The sequence below is a fragment of the Lithobates pipiens genome, unplaced genomic scaffold (genome assembly GCF_037356315.1).
Source record: "Lithobates pipiens isolate NorthernLeopardFrog02 unplaced genomic scaffold, aLitPip1_a1.2 Scaffold_27, whole genome shotgun sequence".
Taxonomy (NCBI): domain Eukaryota; kingdom Metazoa; phylum Chordata; class Amphibia; order Anura; family Ranidae; genus Lithobates; species Lithobates pipiens.
In genome coordinates this window covers 138,598,732-138,617,108 of record NW_027507788.1, presented here as the reverse complement: position 1 = coordinate 138,617,108, position 18,377 = coordinate 138,598,732, and the positions used below count along the sequence as shown (strand labels likewise).

Below are 18,377 nucleotides of genomic sequence, written 5' to 3'. Positions count from 1 at the left end.
AAATTTGAAAAATTAGCAGAAAAGATTTACACAATATCTACACCAATAAGCAGAATAAGTAACAAATGTAATGTAATAGTATATATCTGCAAAACATGCACACTCCCCAAAGTTTTATTCCTTTAAAAAGACTGCTAGTAAAAAAAAAAAATACCTTCTTCTTTGATATGACAACACAGCCCTGAATTCCTTAGCACATGGTGTCAGTCGCGCCCACTTCATTTCTGATTACACAGATTTCTTTGCATCTCTATATTTCCCCCTTGTGCACAGAGATCAAATTTTTAGCTCACAGAAATTCTAGCAAAATCAACAGGTATTTTTAAAAGGACAAGTAAAGCCAAAGCTTGATTGGCTGTACTTCTCCTGTGGATCACAGGAGTGCAGTTCATTCTGCACTCCTGTGACCAAAGTTCAGCAGACAACGGGCTGAAGCCCGCTGTTGGCTGATGTCACAGAGTCGGTCCAGGCTGAGGCAAGATCTCTGCAATATCATCAGGATCCGCCCACAACCCTGGATCGGCACCTGGCTCAGCCTCTCAACGAGCTGCTCAGAGCCTGGGCCAGTAGCTCCCGCCCACTTCACAGCCCAGTGCTCCAATGAGCATGGGGGAGCAGAGCAGAGAGCGGTGACTGACAGCTCTCTTCTAGCAGAGCACTAAGAAACGAGTGATCACACTTTTTGATCACTCGGTTCTCAGTGTTAGAGCCAGTGGGGGACAGATGCTGCATCAACATAGGCAAGTATGATTCTTAAAAAAAATACTGAACTTCTCTTTTAAATTTATGGAACAGATAAAACACTTTAAATAGTCTATTTAGCAGACCAAAAGGAATCAAATAAAATAAGTTAAAGCGGGAGTCCACCGGGACTCCGCGTTTTTTTTTTTTTTTTTTAAAAGCCAGCAGCTACAAATACTGCAGCTGCTGACTTTTAAATAGTGACACTTACCTGTCCAGCGCGCCCGCGATGTCGGCACCCGAAGCCGATCGCTCGCTCGTCTGGCGGGTCCTGCCGCCGCCATCTTGGGTATGGGAATCAGGTAATGGAGCCTTTCGGCTTCATTTCCCGGTTCCCTACTGCGCATGCGCGAGCCGCGCGGCGCAATCTGGACGGTCCCCGCTGCCTCTGGGAGCTGTGTGTTTCCCAGCAGGCAGCGGGGCACTTGCTGAAGGGGGCGGGCGCTTGCGGAAAGGGGCGTAACGTACGCCCCTTTCCGCAGAGAGCTAGCCCGGAAGTGGGTGCAGTTACCTGGATTATCCAGGTAACTGCACCCCCCTCCCCCCTGAAAGGTGCCGATTGTGGCGCCGGAGGGGGGGGGGGGGATTCCGATGAGCGGAGGTCCATTTTAGGGTGGACCTCCGCTTTAATTGTTAGGGCTTACATAACTTCATCTCTTATCATGTAGTGTGTTCCGAATTTATTTGATTGGTGAATAAATTCTTCATTAACAGAATGAATCTGATGCCAGTTTTTCCTGTAGATAAACAAGGACAAGTACTGAACGTATTTATGGGGATTAATTAAAATGATATTAAACCCATGTGACTGTGCTTAAAGCTCTAAGTAGTGTATGCTAATCTCAAACTGTTATTACATACAGTACATCACTGAAGAAAAATCATTGTAAACACCTTTTTTCACTATGATTGTAGCTGAGTAAAAAAGGTTGTTCACAACAACAAACAAAAAAAAAGCCATAAAAAAAAATATATATATATATATATATATATATATATATATATATATATATATATATATATATATATATATATGTATATATATATATATGTACATATATATATATATATATATATATATATATATATATATATATACATACACATATACATACACACACACAGTAATTATTTTGGAGTAATAAAAAAAAAAATCTTAAATTACTCCGCCGCCCCATGTGACACTCTCATGTCATGTGGGGAGGAAGAATGTTCAAAGCACTACCTCTGTCATAAGGACAGGAAAAAAAGGAGTAGAGTAATCTGCCAATCAACAACCTTCACCCACCCCCACATGATGTGAAGGAGGGTTACATGGGACAGAAAATTGTGCGACATCACAGCTTCATAATGCTGATTTTGGAGCATGTACAGACGGAGTGGCAATGGAAGATACTGGGGACTGCAGGGAATATCGTTGCCACTCTGCATAGGGGTCACTATGGAGCGGGCAGGATCACCAAGTAATTGGAAATGAACAATAGATTTTTTACCAGAAGTGAATAGCCATATTTCCATTTGACAATTTATAGTTTTTTCATTATTTAGACATAATGACACTTTAAAGCTGAACTATAGTGTGATTTTATTTGCGCGGTCACATTGGTTCAGCTTGGACCAATGTAAATATGTACATCTTATATGCTGTGGAAGCTGCAAATCACTCTAGTTGTCAGCACTACTACAGGAATAGTAGTGATCTTCCAGATCTTGCACCAAACAGCTTCCCTTCTGAATAATAACCACAGGGGGTTGCCTGCTCGGCACCGCTGCCATACGCAGAATGCCTTGTATTTTTATTTTTTTCAAGGCGTTCCCTAAATGGACACAATGGGGAAGTTGGGCATTGAAGTTACAATTTCTACCTTATCTTATAAGAGAAATGAATTTAAAAAAATGAATGGTGGTACTGCCAAGCAAGCATACCCCTGTGGTTACTATGCAGAAGGGAAACCGCTCAAGACAGGGGCCCAGAAAATTGCTGCTTCGCTGTTCTAGAGCTGAATACTACAGTAATTTGCAGCTTCCACAGTGATCACTCAGGTAGGAGATGTGCATACTTACTTTAGTCCAAACTGGACCAGTGTAACTATGCAAAATAAATAACACCCATAGTTCAGTATTAAAGTGGTAGTAACCCTAACCTGTTCATTTTCCTGTTCATCTAAAGCATTATTAAGCAGTTAACTTATCACTCTGTGTAGAATCCTTCCTACCTTGTTAGCGTTCATGTAATCCATCCTTTTCTTTTAATTGACATCATCAGCGCATGCGCATTTTGTCAGATTTTTCCGGCATGCTCTCCGTGCCGTAAGTCCTATGTTAATATGCCAGGGCTACGTAATTTATTTTTTCCAGCAGCAGCTCCAAGATCCTGTGAGACTTAGTTCCCATTCACACACGTGAGCATAAGCAGGTCGATCATGGTAATCCTACAATGAAAACGAGGCTTGGCTAAATATTTACTGCACATGCATGAGTTTATAGACCAGGAGAAGAACAAAGGGTGGAAGTCCTGAGCGCATCTGACGCCGAAGACAATATTTATGATGGTGGCTGTACCCATAAATAAGTATAGGATTAAACACACAAAATAAAAATAAGAAACATGCGATGGGGCTTGAATTTGCTGCGCAATTGTTCACAATTATTTACTCCTTCTAAGAAGTTCAGCTAAGGAGGGTTGGAGTTTACTACCACTTTAAGTTTACACTATTAAAGAAACTATCATTAGAAACTGCCATGCCAGGCTTTAATCATTGGCAGAGGACTCTGTACAATGTATCTCTATTTTCACAGCTACTGAATGGATAACATCCAACAAAGATCTGGTAGAACGATGCGGATTCACCGTGAAGGACCTTCCAACTGGAGAAAAGGTTGAATTCCGTGTGATTGCAGTGAACATTGCTGGAAAGAGTGAACCAGCATTCATGTCTCAGCCTGTCACTATTCGGGAGATTGTGCGTAAGTCTCACAAACAAATCAGACCTCAGGCTTCAGATGATATCAGTTTATGTAATCTATATTTTCATTTTATTATAAAATGTACCAGTACATCACAAAGGAGTGTGAGAATTATGTTTTTAAAGACATACATAAAAAATGAATGAACACCCATTCCAGCTCATACGCTGAGTTTGCTTTTTGAGGATCACAGGGTCAAAAGAAGGTTTCTTATGAACCCAATCAGAATACTCCTTTTAATTTTTCCTGTTAATGAAAAGTAAAACTTAATTAGATGCTATTATGTTCTCACAATGGGGGTTGTTTTTCCCAGTTTTCAGGAACTATCTCAGTGTATTAAAGGGCACCCTTCATAAACAGAAAATGCTTCTCAAAGAAAGTCGTAACTCTCCATCCCTTCTTTGCAGCATAGACGTTCCATTGAAATTCTCATGTGAAAATTTCAGCTTCACTGAGAACAAATTTATTGCCCAAGAACACACATGCAGTCTGTGGCATTGGAGTTTGCAAGCTACATATTGGATTTGTTCTAAATGAGTTACTTGCAGTAAAGCTGCAGAATCAGCGTGACTGTTTTGGAATTTGTATCTGAAAATGGGGTTCTGAGAATGGTTTATTTTTTGGACTTACATTTCTTCACATTGCATGCTTCCTTTTATGTAATTGCATAAAAAGTTTTCTTATGATTTGTACTTTATTTTGATTTAACAGAAACACCAAAGATTCGCTTACCTCGCCATCTCAGACAAACATATATCAGAAAAGTTGGGGAGCAAGTGAATCTAGTTATTCCGTTCCAGGTAACTGCATGCTGGGTGAAAAGGGAGACTCTTTATTTTAATGTGACAGTTTTATCAATTCTATATCAATGACATTTACAGGGAAAACCAAGGCCAATAGTTACATGGTCAAAAGAAGGCCAGCCGTTGGACCCAAAAGTAATCAGTGTAAGAACTACTGAAGTAGACACTATCCTGTTTATCCGATCTGCTGAACGAAGTCACTCTGGAAAATATAGTCTGACTGTGCAGATTGAAAACATGCAAGATACGGCAGCAATAAACATTCGTATTGTAGGTAAGTCTTGTGAGAAAACGGATGATGATGATTGCCAACTACCCCGTAAAGTGTTGCATATAAGCTAATATACCTTTAATACCTTCACATATAGACATACATGAAATTGACAGGTTTGGCTGTGACAAAATGTCTTTGAAAATTGGGACATTTGTGCAAAATTTCACTTTTGCAGCAAAATGCCTTGGAGTCAAAGAGAAAAGGTGAAGTAAAATTCTGTGGAGATATGTAAAGGGTATTTTAACCACTTGCTTACTGGGCAGTTAAACACCATTCCTGCCCAGGCCAATTTTCAGCTTTCAGCGCAGTCACACTTTGAATGACAACTGCGTGGTCATGCAACACTGTACCCAAAATCTATTTTTATCACTTTTTCCCCCACAAATAGAGAATTCTTTTGGTGGCATTTAATCACTGCTGCGTTTTTAATTTTTTGCTAAAAAAACAGAAAAATACAGAAAACTAAAAACAAAAAAAAAAAACTGTTTTATAGTTTCGTTATAAAATTTTGCAAACAGGTAATTTTTCTCTTTCATTGATGTGCGCTGATGAGGCTGTACTGCACTGATGGGCACTGATAAGGTGGAACTGATGGACACTGATGAAGTGGCACTGGTGGGCACTGATAGGTGGCACTGATGTGAGGCACTGATGGGCAGCACTGAAGGGCATTGATAGGTGCCACTGAAGGTGGCACTGATTATGAGGCACTGATTGGCAACACTGATGGGCATTGATAGTTGACACAGGTGGGCATTGATAGGTGGCACTGGTGGGCACTGGTTGGCGGCATTGCTATGCACTGGCAGTTGGCACTGGTGGGCACTGGCAGGTGGCACTGGTAGGCACAGGTGCTTGGGTGAAGTCTCACTCTCTTCGGCACTGCTCTCCCTCTGACACTGTCAGCGCAAGCAGAAAAAAAGCCGATTGCCGATCATTTGTTTACATCACATGATCAGCTGTAATTGGCTGACAGCTGATCACGTGGTAAGGGGCTGGGATCAGCCTCTTACTCCAATCTGTGATCATCAGAGTCTCATTGACTCAGTGATCACAGAGTGCACCATGCGCTTCGGCAGCTCATGCACAGGAGAACATCTATTGATGGCCTCCCAGCAATTAAGGTCCACGCTGTAACCGCCATTCGGTTATAGCTTGGGGGGAAGTGGTTAAAGTATACCTATCCTAGTGGAGAGGAATTTTGAGAGAAAATAGTTTTTTGAATTTTGAATAGGGATGGAGATGCACTGCCCCCCCCCCTTCCTTGTGCGTTTCATTTAAAGTCCCAGTATATGGAGATATACACCCGCCCCCCTTTTTTTTGCAGTGGAGAAGAATTATAACATCTGTTAGTTTTTTTGTTTGTTTTTTGTGCCCCTGTTTTAGGGTAATACATCCTTTCTGTTTGTCATGTTTACCATTATCACCAGGAATGTAAGTGAAAGAATATCCCAAATTGTAGGTTGTACCCAGAACAGTGATAAAGGGGAAATCATTCTGTGGGAACACTAATTCTGGTGACCCTGGTTGCAACCAGAGATTCCCTCACTTCTGGATGGATTTCCTCTCACTTCTTGTTTTGGCTATGGAACAGGAAGTTAAGGAAAATCTCCCCAATGGGAAACAGGCATAAAAAAGAAATGGGTTATACCCTTCCCAATCCTATCCAAAATGAAAAAAAAAAAGTGTTTTGCCTTTAGTTCTATGTTAATGGCTCCTATCCTATTTTCATAGATACATGTTTAAATGTATCAGCTTGATATAAAAATGTTTCTGAGGTGTGTTAATGTTTCAAATTCTTTGTTTCCATATATAGTTTGTAATTGTTAGATTTATATATTGGGCAGCCATATTTGCATACACATATTTGCAGGGCTACTGTATATATTGGTTATGCTTTACCTATCCTTCTCAAAATGCAAGTCTATGTGGGTAATTTACTAAAGGAGTTGAAAAAGTTCCCACAATAAATTATGTACAGATTCACTGTATTTATCCAGTCATGCCAAAAGTAAACCCCTGTTTATTTTTTCATTGGCACATGATTGGATAATTTAAGTGAATATTCTCAACTCCTTTACCCTTGCGGTTGGGAGGCAGTAAAAACATGAGGTTGAGCTGCATTTTTACAACCCCCAACCTGCATTTTAACTGCCTCCCTTAACCACATGACCTCCGGAACATTTAACCCCCTTCCTGAGCAAGCCATTTTTTGCTATACGGCACTGCGTTACTTTAACTGATAATTACGTGGTCATGTAACACTGTACATAACTTAAATTTGTGTGTTTTTGTCCCACAAATTGAGCTTTCTTTTGGTGGTATTTGATCACCTTTGAGTTATTTATTTTTTGCGCTTTAAACAAAAAAATACCAAAAATTTTAAATATCACGATAAGTGTAAATTGATTGGTTTGAGCAAAAGTGTCTACAATCTATGGTATATATACTGGACTTTTTTTTTTCATATGCTAGTGATAATGGCAGTGATCATAGACTTAAAGCGGGAACAACGTGGGGCCAACTTCGTGAGCATGCACCTCCTACCCGGAAGTGCCTGATCACGTACTAGGTACCATATTCATACGTGAGGCAATCAGCAAGCAGTTAACCTGCTATGGCCGAGGACAGGGATGTACACATGCAACATGTGGAACATACTTTGTTATCTGTCTCCCTGCTGGGAGGATTTATCATGTCTATTTAGCAATGTGACCATTGTTACCAGGACTGAAATTGATGGCAAATACTACAATTTAAGTTATCACTAAAACAGGAATATAACAAGTGTTGCAATGGGAACACTTGTTCCAGTGCCAATGGTCTTAAAAAGATTTTACACACTTCCTTCTCTGTTTACAGTACAGACCGGGTGAGTATGGTCTTCAGAATAAGTCCATAGTTACATTTCTGCTTTGTCTGCAGCACAGAAAGTGAAGGAAAATCTCCCCAATGTAACATACCTTGACAAGGATAATGTCTACCTTTTCTATTATCATAATCAGACTCAGCAACATAACTCTATCTATTACTATAAAATGTATATATATTATGGTTCACCAGAGATATCATGGAATTGATTGTGCCTGTTTATTCTATGGTTGTAGTTATTTGATTATTCCACTAGGTGGTTCTTATTTTGCATTGGCTAAACAGTGGGAGGGTAAAAATAGGCTTCACCAATCACATCTGACTTTATGGAAATAAAACATAACATGCCTAGTGACCACAATGCTTCCTGATGATGTTGTCAAGACGAAACATACATCGAGGCGCATCCTGGTCACGCCACTTCCGGCCACTTACATTTTTTGTCTCACCACAGCTGTGGAAAGCAAGCTGATCATCACATCACGATGATCCACTTCCAGCCACATCTTCTCTAATATACTAGCAAGACCACAGACCCACAATAACAAGCCTGATCTGACCTTCTTTTTAGTTAGAGAGGTCATGGTGGTCAAATGAGTAGGAATTTCACTCACATCCACCGGGTGATTTTCATTAAGTTTTGCCACTGGTGATGGTGTAAGGATTGAACTTGCATCACAAAAAATTCATGGACTTTGGTTTTGATTAAATATTTGAATCACTGTCATTATAGCACTGGATTAATAAGTAATCATGAAATTGTATAGCATTTAAACCAGCACTATACACTTTATTTTGTATATGCACAAGATTTAGTTTAACCCATTAGGTCACATTATTCATAGCGCCCCCTATCATTACACACCCCAAATCCGACAAAGCTAGCACTACTGCACTTTGACGGGAGCAGCTTATATGTTTTAGAACCAAGTCATTTAGCTATTCCATAGGGCAAGGTTCTTTTATTTTTTCAACATTACTATATTATCTATCTATTACTATAAAATGACCATCCATTATGCTCACACTAGAACACGCAGCGGCTCCCAGCAGGAGTCCGGTGCGTCTCCATTCACCATTTCAGGTCCGATTTCAGCCCAAATTTTGGGCTGAATTCGGACCTGAAATGGACCAAAAGACACACAGGACTCCTGTACAATTCACACTGCTATGGAGCTGTGTGAACCGATGACCATAGAGAGCCTGTCACAATCTCCTGCTATGCGAATTGGATGCGGTCAAATCCACATCCAATCCACATCCAATTCACAATAGTGTGAACCCAGCCTTAACCTAAGATTGGGTCCTACTATTTCAAATTTATTTAACATATTTTTTGGACAATGGGGTTGATTTACTAAAGGCGAAAAGACTGTGCACTTTGCAAAGTTTTTTTTACTAAACTCCAGAGCTTGGTAAATGAGCAGAAGCTCTGCTGACTTCCATAATTCCAATCACATTTAAGCAACAATTCAGTTTTTTTTTTATTTTCCTTGCAAGTGATTGGGTATTCTTTGCAAATTAAAGCTTTACCTCATTTACTAAGCTCTGGAGCAACTGCACTTGCACAGGGCAGCTTTGCCTTTAGTAAATCAACCCCTATGTCCAGAAATGGCTGCATAACCCCCCTTGCCCTAGCTCTATCGCAGGCTACAGAATGTGCAAGGTTTATTTTAATCCCTCCTAATTCAGATTTGAAAGTGTGAATTTACTAGTCCTGAATTGGTCATGAAGGCGCTCCTGCCATTCCAAGAACTTGGCAACCATTCCAAATGATTATAACTACCCTGCATGCTGGTGTCATGCCAATGCCTTGCTGCCAAAATCTTCATTATTTCATCATATGTATCTTCTATAAACACCAATTTAAAACAGAGACAGTGCATCTTAGTGAAGCGAAAGCAAAATAGTTTAATGTATTGTGACAGACGCTGAATGTAGAACATTAAAGAAAACCTGTAGAGAAAAAAATATGGAGATTGCTATTATAATAAAGACCTCTTGTTGCGAAATTGAAGTTGCCGGACTGTTGACCATCTTGTTCAATTTAATTTAGGCACTGGCTTAGGATAAGCATGCAAACAAGGATTTCTGACTTTACATTAGCTTTCCTGATCTACATACTTGCGTTTAGTAAAGCCCCATACACATTGTCCAAATGCCAGGCAACATCGGTTGGTTCAATAAAAACTCTCAGACATTTGGCCCGTGTGTATGGCAGCTGGTCCGACAGAAGCCTGGCCACCCCCCTGTCAAAACGCAGCAGCTCAGCGGGGGAGATTGCTGTAATATCGTTGGATCGCTAGCACAGCGGCTCTGACCGGAGCTGACAGGTTTTTTTTCATTCAATCCGCTGGGTTAAGCAGAAGAAAATTCATAGGGGGTTGATTTACTAAAGGCAAATCCACTTTGCACTACAAGTGCACTTGGAAATGCAGTCGCTTTAGATCTGAGGGGAAGATCTGAAATGAAGCTCTTCTGATTTTATCATCCAATCATGTGCAAGCAAAAATGCTGTTTTTTTTATTTGCTTTCAGTGTCCCCCTCAGATCTAAAGTGACTGCACTTCCATGTGCACTTGTAGTGGAAAGTGGTTTTTCCTTTACTGATGTAGCACTGACCCCCGAAGGAGCGGCTGATTATTTTTGGGCTTACCATTACCTTCTCCACCTCGTGTGCGTCTAGGGGTTTCCCAAGGTTGATGGCCCAGTAAACTGTAGAGACCGACACTTGAATCCACTTTAGGGATTTTTATTTACAAAACGTTGAACAGAACACAGTCTCTCAATAAGGAATAGATGGTATGGGTAGTAAAGCTCAGGTACTCTAAGCCCATGTATACACAGTCGGAGAATCCATCGGAATGTGTCCTATCGGACCGTGTTGTCGGATAATCCGACTGTGTGTGGTATGCATCGGACTGATTTCGTCGGAATATCCGTCGGACCCAATTTTCCAACTTGTTGGAAATATTTCCCGACCAACTGGTTCGATCTGACATACTCCGATCATGTGTAGAGAATTTTGATCGGACCAAGTGCCACGCATGCTCAGATCAAATTCCTACATCAAAGCTATTGGCTACTAGCCTGAACGTAGTCCCATCGTAACGAAATTACGTCATCACGTTCTGAATGATCAGATTTTTCGACAACTTAGTCCGACCGTGTGTATGCAACAGTTTCGGACAAGATCCGACGGGCAAAATCCGACGGATTTGGTTGTCGAAATCTCCGACCGTGTGTACAGGGGCTTAGAACTGCTGACACTTGAATGTCTCTCTCTATGCAATCCAGGGAATAGCCATTCCCAACTGGATGATACAGCTATCGGATAAATCCCTTTTTTTGGATTTAGCAACCGACAGGTGATTGAAATAAAGCATAGTCTCTGCCACAGACTTGGTTGTAGAACTTTAGAATGAGAAAAGTCTCTGCCACAGACTTGGTTGTAACTGAAGGATGAAATTCTCCTGTGATGGGGTTACTTTAAAGTGTGTATATTTCTGTTTGGGCAAAAAATTTTATTGAAAGCAGAGAATTTGTTTACATAGGACACCTTATTTGATTACATATCTGTCTTTGAGCTTTAAAAATATACTTTTGATTATGTATGCAGAGAAGCCTGGTCCTCCACAAGCTGTGACTGTCAAAGAGGTCTGGGGTTTCAACGCTCTGGTGGAATGGGGGCCACCAAAGGACAATGGGAATTCAGAAATCTTAGGCTACACTATACAAAAGGCTGATAAGAAGACAAAGGTAAATGTGTGCTTATATGTAATGTACAGATTTCTTTTTATATAACTAAATAATCCTACTTTGTCTGCAAGCATAACTCTAACCGACTCGTACACACTATAAAAAAATCGTGCGAACATTTTCGTCCAAGAATTTTCATCCGATTTTCGTATAGTGTGTACACAACTTTCGACAGCCGATTCCAAATTTTCGGATGAAAATTCCCGAAGGGACAAACTCTCGTACGAGAACAGAACGAAAAGTTTTTGTTTAATGTGTACTGTTTTCGGATGATTTTCGTACAAGAACAATCAGAAAAGAAAGACTGTGCGTGATCAGAAATAACAAACAATTCTCATACGAGAAATTTCATACGAATTTTAATTCATTGGTTCCAATTTGCTCTAAAACAGAACAGAAAAAGTTGGACGAATGTTGGTCTTTTTTTCTTATAGTGTGTACCCCACACACATTTTTCTTGTTTACTTTTTTTACTGGAGAAGGAATTGAATACCTGTCAGTTTTTTATTGCTGACAGTAATTGCATGTGAAATCAAAGTGTCACACTGAAATCCAAAGTAAGGTTTTATTCCAAATATTTTTTAAGTATAAGAGACAACATGTTTCAAGTGGACATACATTTCATCAGGGCTGCAACATGAAAATGAGCAAGTAAAATGAAAATAAAAATTGTCATTTGACAGGGATAAATTCAAAAAAGTCACATTCATGTATTTATATACATACTGTATTCACACATGAATCCATAAGCCTGAGTTGATTTAAGCTGATATATTCATCTAGTTTCCAGCTGTAATATAGCTTTATCCTTCCCTCAGAATATGTACACTATATTGTCGAAAGTATTGTGACGCCTGCCTTAAAGTGGTTGTAAACCCTGTACAACCACGTTTACCTATAGTTAAGCCTATATTTAGGCTTACCTGTTGGTGCCGGAAATATCTCCTAAACCTGCACGGTTTAGGAGATATTTACAATATACGCTTGAGTAGACATCATTGGCGCATGCGCACTTTAGAAAGGGCCCAATTGTCTCCCATCAGCCCTAAAATCTGCTCTTTTTGCCCCCCAAAAAACATAAGAGTGGCCCAATATCCAGACAAGGCCCTGCACGCTACCTGAAAGAGAATAAAAAACAAACCAACATAACAACCAATGTGCATCCATAAACATGCATACCCATACAAACATGCCCAATAAGCTCCCCTATCCCGTTACTCTGACAACAGGTGAGGAAGAATGTATAACTTGAACCGACGCAATTCCCACCTACCAATGTGCTTCACCGCCTCCTCATCCAACCCCCATATGGCAGCCTTTGTCCCCCAAACCCAATGCCTTTAAGCATTTCCGGAAAACAGAAATTTATTGAAATCTTGACAAAGGGGTACCATCAGCATGCACCAAAAAGGACCTTGCCAAATTCGGGCATACTGCGAGGAATCCCCTTACCACTTCCACCGGACATAAGGGCAAACCCGGTACTAAAAATACAAGAACCTGCCTGCCCGTGCCCACCTGATCCGTTTTGGATTTGCGCAAACCTAGGAACAACCTATCCTCCCCACAGGCGACCTCCATAGCCCACATACCCCTCTGTACCTTCTTGGAAGGGCTAACTAACTTGCCGATCCGAAACACTCCAAAGAACACCAGGGAGAATGTCGTTTTAAACAAAGAGACCTCATAGACCGATGAACACTGAAAAACCAACTGGGCTAAAACACTCCCCAAAAGCTCAAACAAAAAAGGGCACCTGGAGTCCCTGTGCTTCTGAGAGTGCCGATAACCCCTCATTGCTTGGCGTACCCAAAAATCTTTCCTGAAGTCCTGGCTACCCTGTAATTTGAACAAAAATGCCAATCCTGACAATTTTTTCTCCAATCCCGACACCAATACCCCCTCTTCCAGATTCCATGAGACAAAATACAGAACCGCCAACTGTATTTCCTGTCCCTCCTGCTCAATCTCGGCCTGTTGCAAAAAGGACAACCATTCGCGCCATAACCTGCTATATGCAGCTCACATCACGCCACTTACAGACCGTCTGATTCATCCGAAGATGATCCCAAGGCAACCTTCCACAGCCAGTCGGGACAAGGAACCCCACGTGGCTCTGCCACCGATGCCAACTCCCGAAATCTGTCCCACTGAAAGCGAGACAAAGCGTGAGCAATGACGTTCTTAACTCCCTGGAGGTGCACAGCATAAATAAAAACATTTACCTGCAGACAGCGCAACACTAAGTGTTGGAGCAGCCATACCACAGTTGGAGACGAGGCTGATACCTTGTTGATGACCTGTACCACCCCCAGATTATCCCCATGAAAGCGCACCTTCAGGTCCCTGAAAGACTCTCCCCACAGCTCCACCGCCAGCACCACTGCTATATTTTCCCTCAGTTTAGGCCGATATGTATTCTTCTACATATTTCTGGTAAAAAAATAGCAATAAGCGTATATTGATTGGTTTGCGCAAACGTTATAGCGTCTACAAAATAGGGGATCGTTTTATGGTATTTTTATTTTAATTTTTTTTATTCATAATGGCGGCGATCTGCAATTTTTTATTGGGACTGCGACATTATGGCGGACACATCAGACACTTTTGACACTATTTTTGGACCATTGTCATTTATACAGCGATCAGTGCTATAAAAAAATGACACTGGGAGTGAAGGGGTTAACCACTAGGGGGCGATGAAGAGGTTAAGTGTGTCCTAGGGAGTGATTAACTGTGGGGGAGGTGGGCTTCAAGTCACATGACAGCAATCACCGCTCCCGATGACAGGGAGTGGTGATCTCTGTCGTGACAAGCCAGAACGGGGAAAAGCCTTGTATACATAGGCACTTTCCCATTCTGAGGCTCCGGTTCAAATCTCTGGACCAGTTCCTTCAAACCCGCCAGGAACCCCTGCAGCCCTGTATCTACCGTGGCATGGTTGTGGACTGAAAAATGTCCAGAAGAGACTCCGCGGGCAACTCTGCCCACGTGTACAGAAACTTCCTACTGGACCTAGGCCCACCCCCCTCATCACCCTCACATCAAATGGCACAAAATAATTAAAATTCAACTTGCCAGGCTGCCTAGGAATGGTCCCACCAAGTTCTCGCCTCCATCGCTGCAGGTCATCTGAGAGGCTCCTCCTCTTCCGACAAGGACAGCTTGCCCTCCCATCGTTCCACTGCCACGCTTTCCTCCCTCACCGACAACCTTCCAGGGGATTCGTCCCTGGTTGCCAAGGATCCACACTGCTGCAGGCCCTGCCTCCTAGCACCAGATCCGCCCAGATTTCCTGGTCGCCTTCCCCAGGCCTTTTCCGCACTCCCCTCTCTGTTGTCCAGTATCCCCCTCACTTCAAACCTCAGATGATGCCATCTGGGAATTGGGGAACAGCCATTTGCTGCATGGGAAGGCCCAGCGGCCACTGCTGTACGATTCCTGCGCCGAAGGCCCGACCCCGCTGACTCATTGCCAGGAGCAGCACCTTGATGGTCCTGCTCCTGTTGCGTGGCGGGCCGGGGGGACCCTGGTACTCTCGGAGACCCCACCTGCCGAGCTCAGTCTTTGAGGGGGATTCCTCCCTGGACCCCTTGCTGAAGGCACAGCCGGGCACTTAGCAGGCAGCCCTGAAGGGGCCCGTATGGGACTCCTGGTGTGACGGGGAGGAGTCCGGGGAGAAGCATTCCGGAGGCTGAGGCCTCCAAGCTCGTGTGGACTCCTGCCCCCTGTACTGGCTCCAGGTGCTCCATCACCCAATACCGTAGACAGCCACTTCTGCAGCCACTCCGCACACCGTGATGCCGCCTCTGCCTGCAGCTGGGCCAACAGTGTGTCCACCATCGACATGCTGTGCCTCAGCCAAGCTCACTCCTCATGCTGCTACTGAACGCTGGAGAGGGCCATCTCCTTTTTTACTGCCTATGACCCCTCCTCCTCCAGCTGCCCCAATCAGGTGAGCTTTCTTATTTCTTTCACTCTGTCCCATTTCCACTGTCATGCAAGCTGTGCGCCATTTTCCTTTTTTTGCTCCAGGCTTCTCTGGACAAGTTGCACAAGTTTGAAAGGGGCCTTACAGAAGCCCTAATAAACACCCTATGTGTAACACTAAACTTCACAGAAACACTTCCAGTAGCATTACCCTCTGTTATGTAATCTTAAAGTATAACTAAAGGATTTTTTTTTTTTAAGTTTTGGCTAGAAGTGCAGAAGGATTAGAACTGTCAAGATTTTTTGCTGTTTGTGCCCCCCCCCCCCCCCCCCCCTCCCCAGGACACAAGTTTTGCTGGCCTGGGGATTCCAAGGAATTCCCTTAATTTGCAGGATTTCCATTAACATCCTGTTTGTCTATGTGACAGGAAGTGAATGGAAATGTCCGCAGTTGTCAGGGGTTATATTCTTCCCTTGCTCTATCCAAAATGAAAAAAAAAACAAGTTTTACTGATAGTTGTATTTTAATTTCTTGTTTGCATACATCTCTGCTATGGCATCCTTTACCCTGAAGGCCAACCCTTCTTGCGTTGAAGAAAAGCAGCGCTGAAATCTTTCTACAAAATATATTGCTAGGTTTATGTTAATCTAAAAAAAATCCATTTAGAAAGAAGTTCAAATGTTCACTTTTTTGTGTCATTATCTGATACTCCTCAGGAATGGTTCACAGTATATGAGCACAATCGTCAGCCACGCTGTACAGTATCTGACCTCATCATGGGAAATGAATATTACTTCAGAGTGTTCAGTGAGAACATAGTTGGCCTTAGTGAGAACCCAGGAGTCTCCAAGAACACAGCCGTCATCCAAAAAACAGGTAGGTGTAAATTACCATCCAAAAACACATGTATAACTAGACACCATAGCTTTCTAAAGTAAAATTGAACCCAAGAAGAAAAATGTAATATAGTGCAGCTTTCCGATCCTTACATTTCATGACTGCATTTGTTTTCTTTTTTTTTCAGGCTTTTTTATAAATTGTTACCTTTAACCACTCAAGGACTGGAACACTTTCCCCCTTAATGCCATTTTTTGCGATATGGCACTGCGTCGCTTTAACTAACAATTCACGCAGTCAAGCGATGCTGTACCTAGACAAAATTGACGTCTTTTTTTCCCACAAATATTGCTTTCTTTTGGTGGTATTTGATCACCTCTGCGGTTTTTATTTTTTGTGCTATAAGCAAAAAAAAAGACAGACAATTTTGAAAAAACAAAACAAAAAAAACAATATGTTTTACCTTTTTCTATAATAAATATCCCCCTCCCCCCCCCCCCCAAAAAAAAACAAAAAAAAAACTCTTCATCAATTAAGGCCAATATGTATTCTACATATTTTTGGTAAGAAAAAAAAAACGCTATAAGTGTATATCGATTGGTTTGTGCAAAAGCTATAGCGTCTACAAAATAGGGGATAGATTTATGGCATGTTTATTATTTTTTATTTTTTACTAGTAATGGCGGTGATCTGCAATTTTTAGCAGGACTGCAACATTGCGTCAGACAGATCGGACACTTTTGGCACTTTTTGGGACCACTGACATTTATACAGCGATCAGTACTATAAAGATTCACTGATTACTGTATAAATGACACTGGTAGGGAAGGGGTTAACACTAGTGGTGATCAAAGAGTTAAATGTGTTCCCCAGGAGGTGTTTCTAACTGTGGGGGGAGGGGACTGACTGGAGGAGAGAGATCGTTGTTCCTGATCACTAGAATCAGACAATCACTCTCTACTCCCCGTTCTGGCTCTCTGTGGAGCAATCGCGGGTGGCCATCGAACATTGCCCCCCGCGGGCCATACGCATCGGCTCCCCCACTGTGCAGCGGGCCTGCTATAGCTCTTAAAAGAGCCAACGTACAACTACGGCGTTTTGCAGGAATGAGCCGATCTGCTGCAGTATACTAACGATAGCTGGCTGGCAAGTGGTTAAAACCTGCTAGGAAAACACTTCCTGTCCTAAGGTGCAATAATGTCACTGTAGGACAGAAGTTGTGTTAGGACTGTAGAACACCTCCCCTTTCCATACTATAGGAAGAATTGTTCTGCGAGAATTGGGCAGGGAACAGGAAGTTATTAGAAGCATATACTGTAAGTTAACCCCTTCATGCTGACAGTATGCAAAAAATGCGGCCTATTGGCAGGTGGAACTAAACAATAAGCGGTTGCATATTAGCGTACCAGATTGTATATACAGCTATGCCAAGAGCGCATGCCCTGTGCGCTCCCGGAACAGTTACCAGCAGCTAACGGAAGCCTCTCGATCACAAGTGACTGCTGTGACAGCCAATCACAGCAGTCACATGATCATAAACACTGCTTGCCGGCATCAGAAACTCCTTAAAGGGCCAGGAGGCATCGGCACAATACGGTTAACATAATAACAATAAACAAATGCATTTTTTAGTATTAGTATCATTATTATTCATTATCTGAAAATAAGAAAGCTTGTCCTGATGTGTTAGCTTTGTGAATTAAGCTTCACGTGTGCACCATTAAGACTGCTGTTCAAGGACCACAGCAGGACCCAATGACACTAAAACTTTCTCAGAAATGGGCAGATATCATAAATCATTCTAGGAGAAATATCTTCCTGTCGATCACCAACCTTATTTAAGTATCAAAGTGAACTGAAAATAATCCAGGGATCAAAGCCTTAGTACGAGCATTTTATAAAGTAAAACATATGTAAAGAAGCATTTAGTGATGTACATCACACCCAAAACATGAAAAAGTTAAATGGTGTATTATTGTATGAAAAATTTGTTCCAGAATCCAAGATTAGTTGATCTATGTCCAAGATCCCAAGCTGCAAATATTTACAAACCATGCATATATACTGTACATCACCTAATGTGCATACACACTGAGAAGTGTCAAACATTTATTCTGTTGAAAGAAAAAGCAAATGTTGACAAATTGTGTGCTGTTTTCTAATTGTAATACTTCTTTACATGGAATTCTCATCAG

The 18,377-nt window shown here is 41.8% G+C and overlaps 1 protein-coding gene and 1 long non-coding RNA gene across 2 annotated transcripts in view; one reads left to right on the top strand and one right to left on the bottom strand.

Annotated features, from left to right (window-relative positions):
• The window catches only part of MYBPC2 (myosin binding protein C2), a 161,249-nt gene that overhangs the window by 130,423 nt on the left and 12,449 nt on the right, over positions 1-18,377 (top strand). Inside the window, exons 22-26 of the mRNA XM_077457557.1 lie at positions 3,541-3,708; positions 4,420-4,508; positions 4,590-4,785; positions 11,275-11,414; positions 16,062-16,221. Coding sequence (XP_077313683.1) covers positions 3,541-3,708; positions 4,420-4,508; positions 4,590-4,785; positions 11,275-11,414; positions 16,062-16,221 — 753 coding nt within the window. The remainder of the gene's footprint in view (positions 1-3,540; positions 3,709-4,419; positions 4,509-4,589; positions 4,786-11,274; positions 11,415-16,061; positions 16,222-18,377) is intronic.
• The window catches only part of LOC143934173 (uncharacterized), a 37,872-nt gene that overhangs the window by 13,315 nt on the left and 6,180 nt on the right, over positions 1-18,377 (bottom strand). The window contains exon 2 of the long non-coding RNA XR_013263222.1: positions 2,958-3,173. This is a non-coding gene — a long non-coding RNA (uncharacterized LOC143934173). The remainder of the gene's footprint in view (positions 1-2,957; positions 3,174-18,377) is intronic.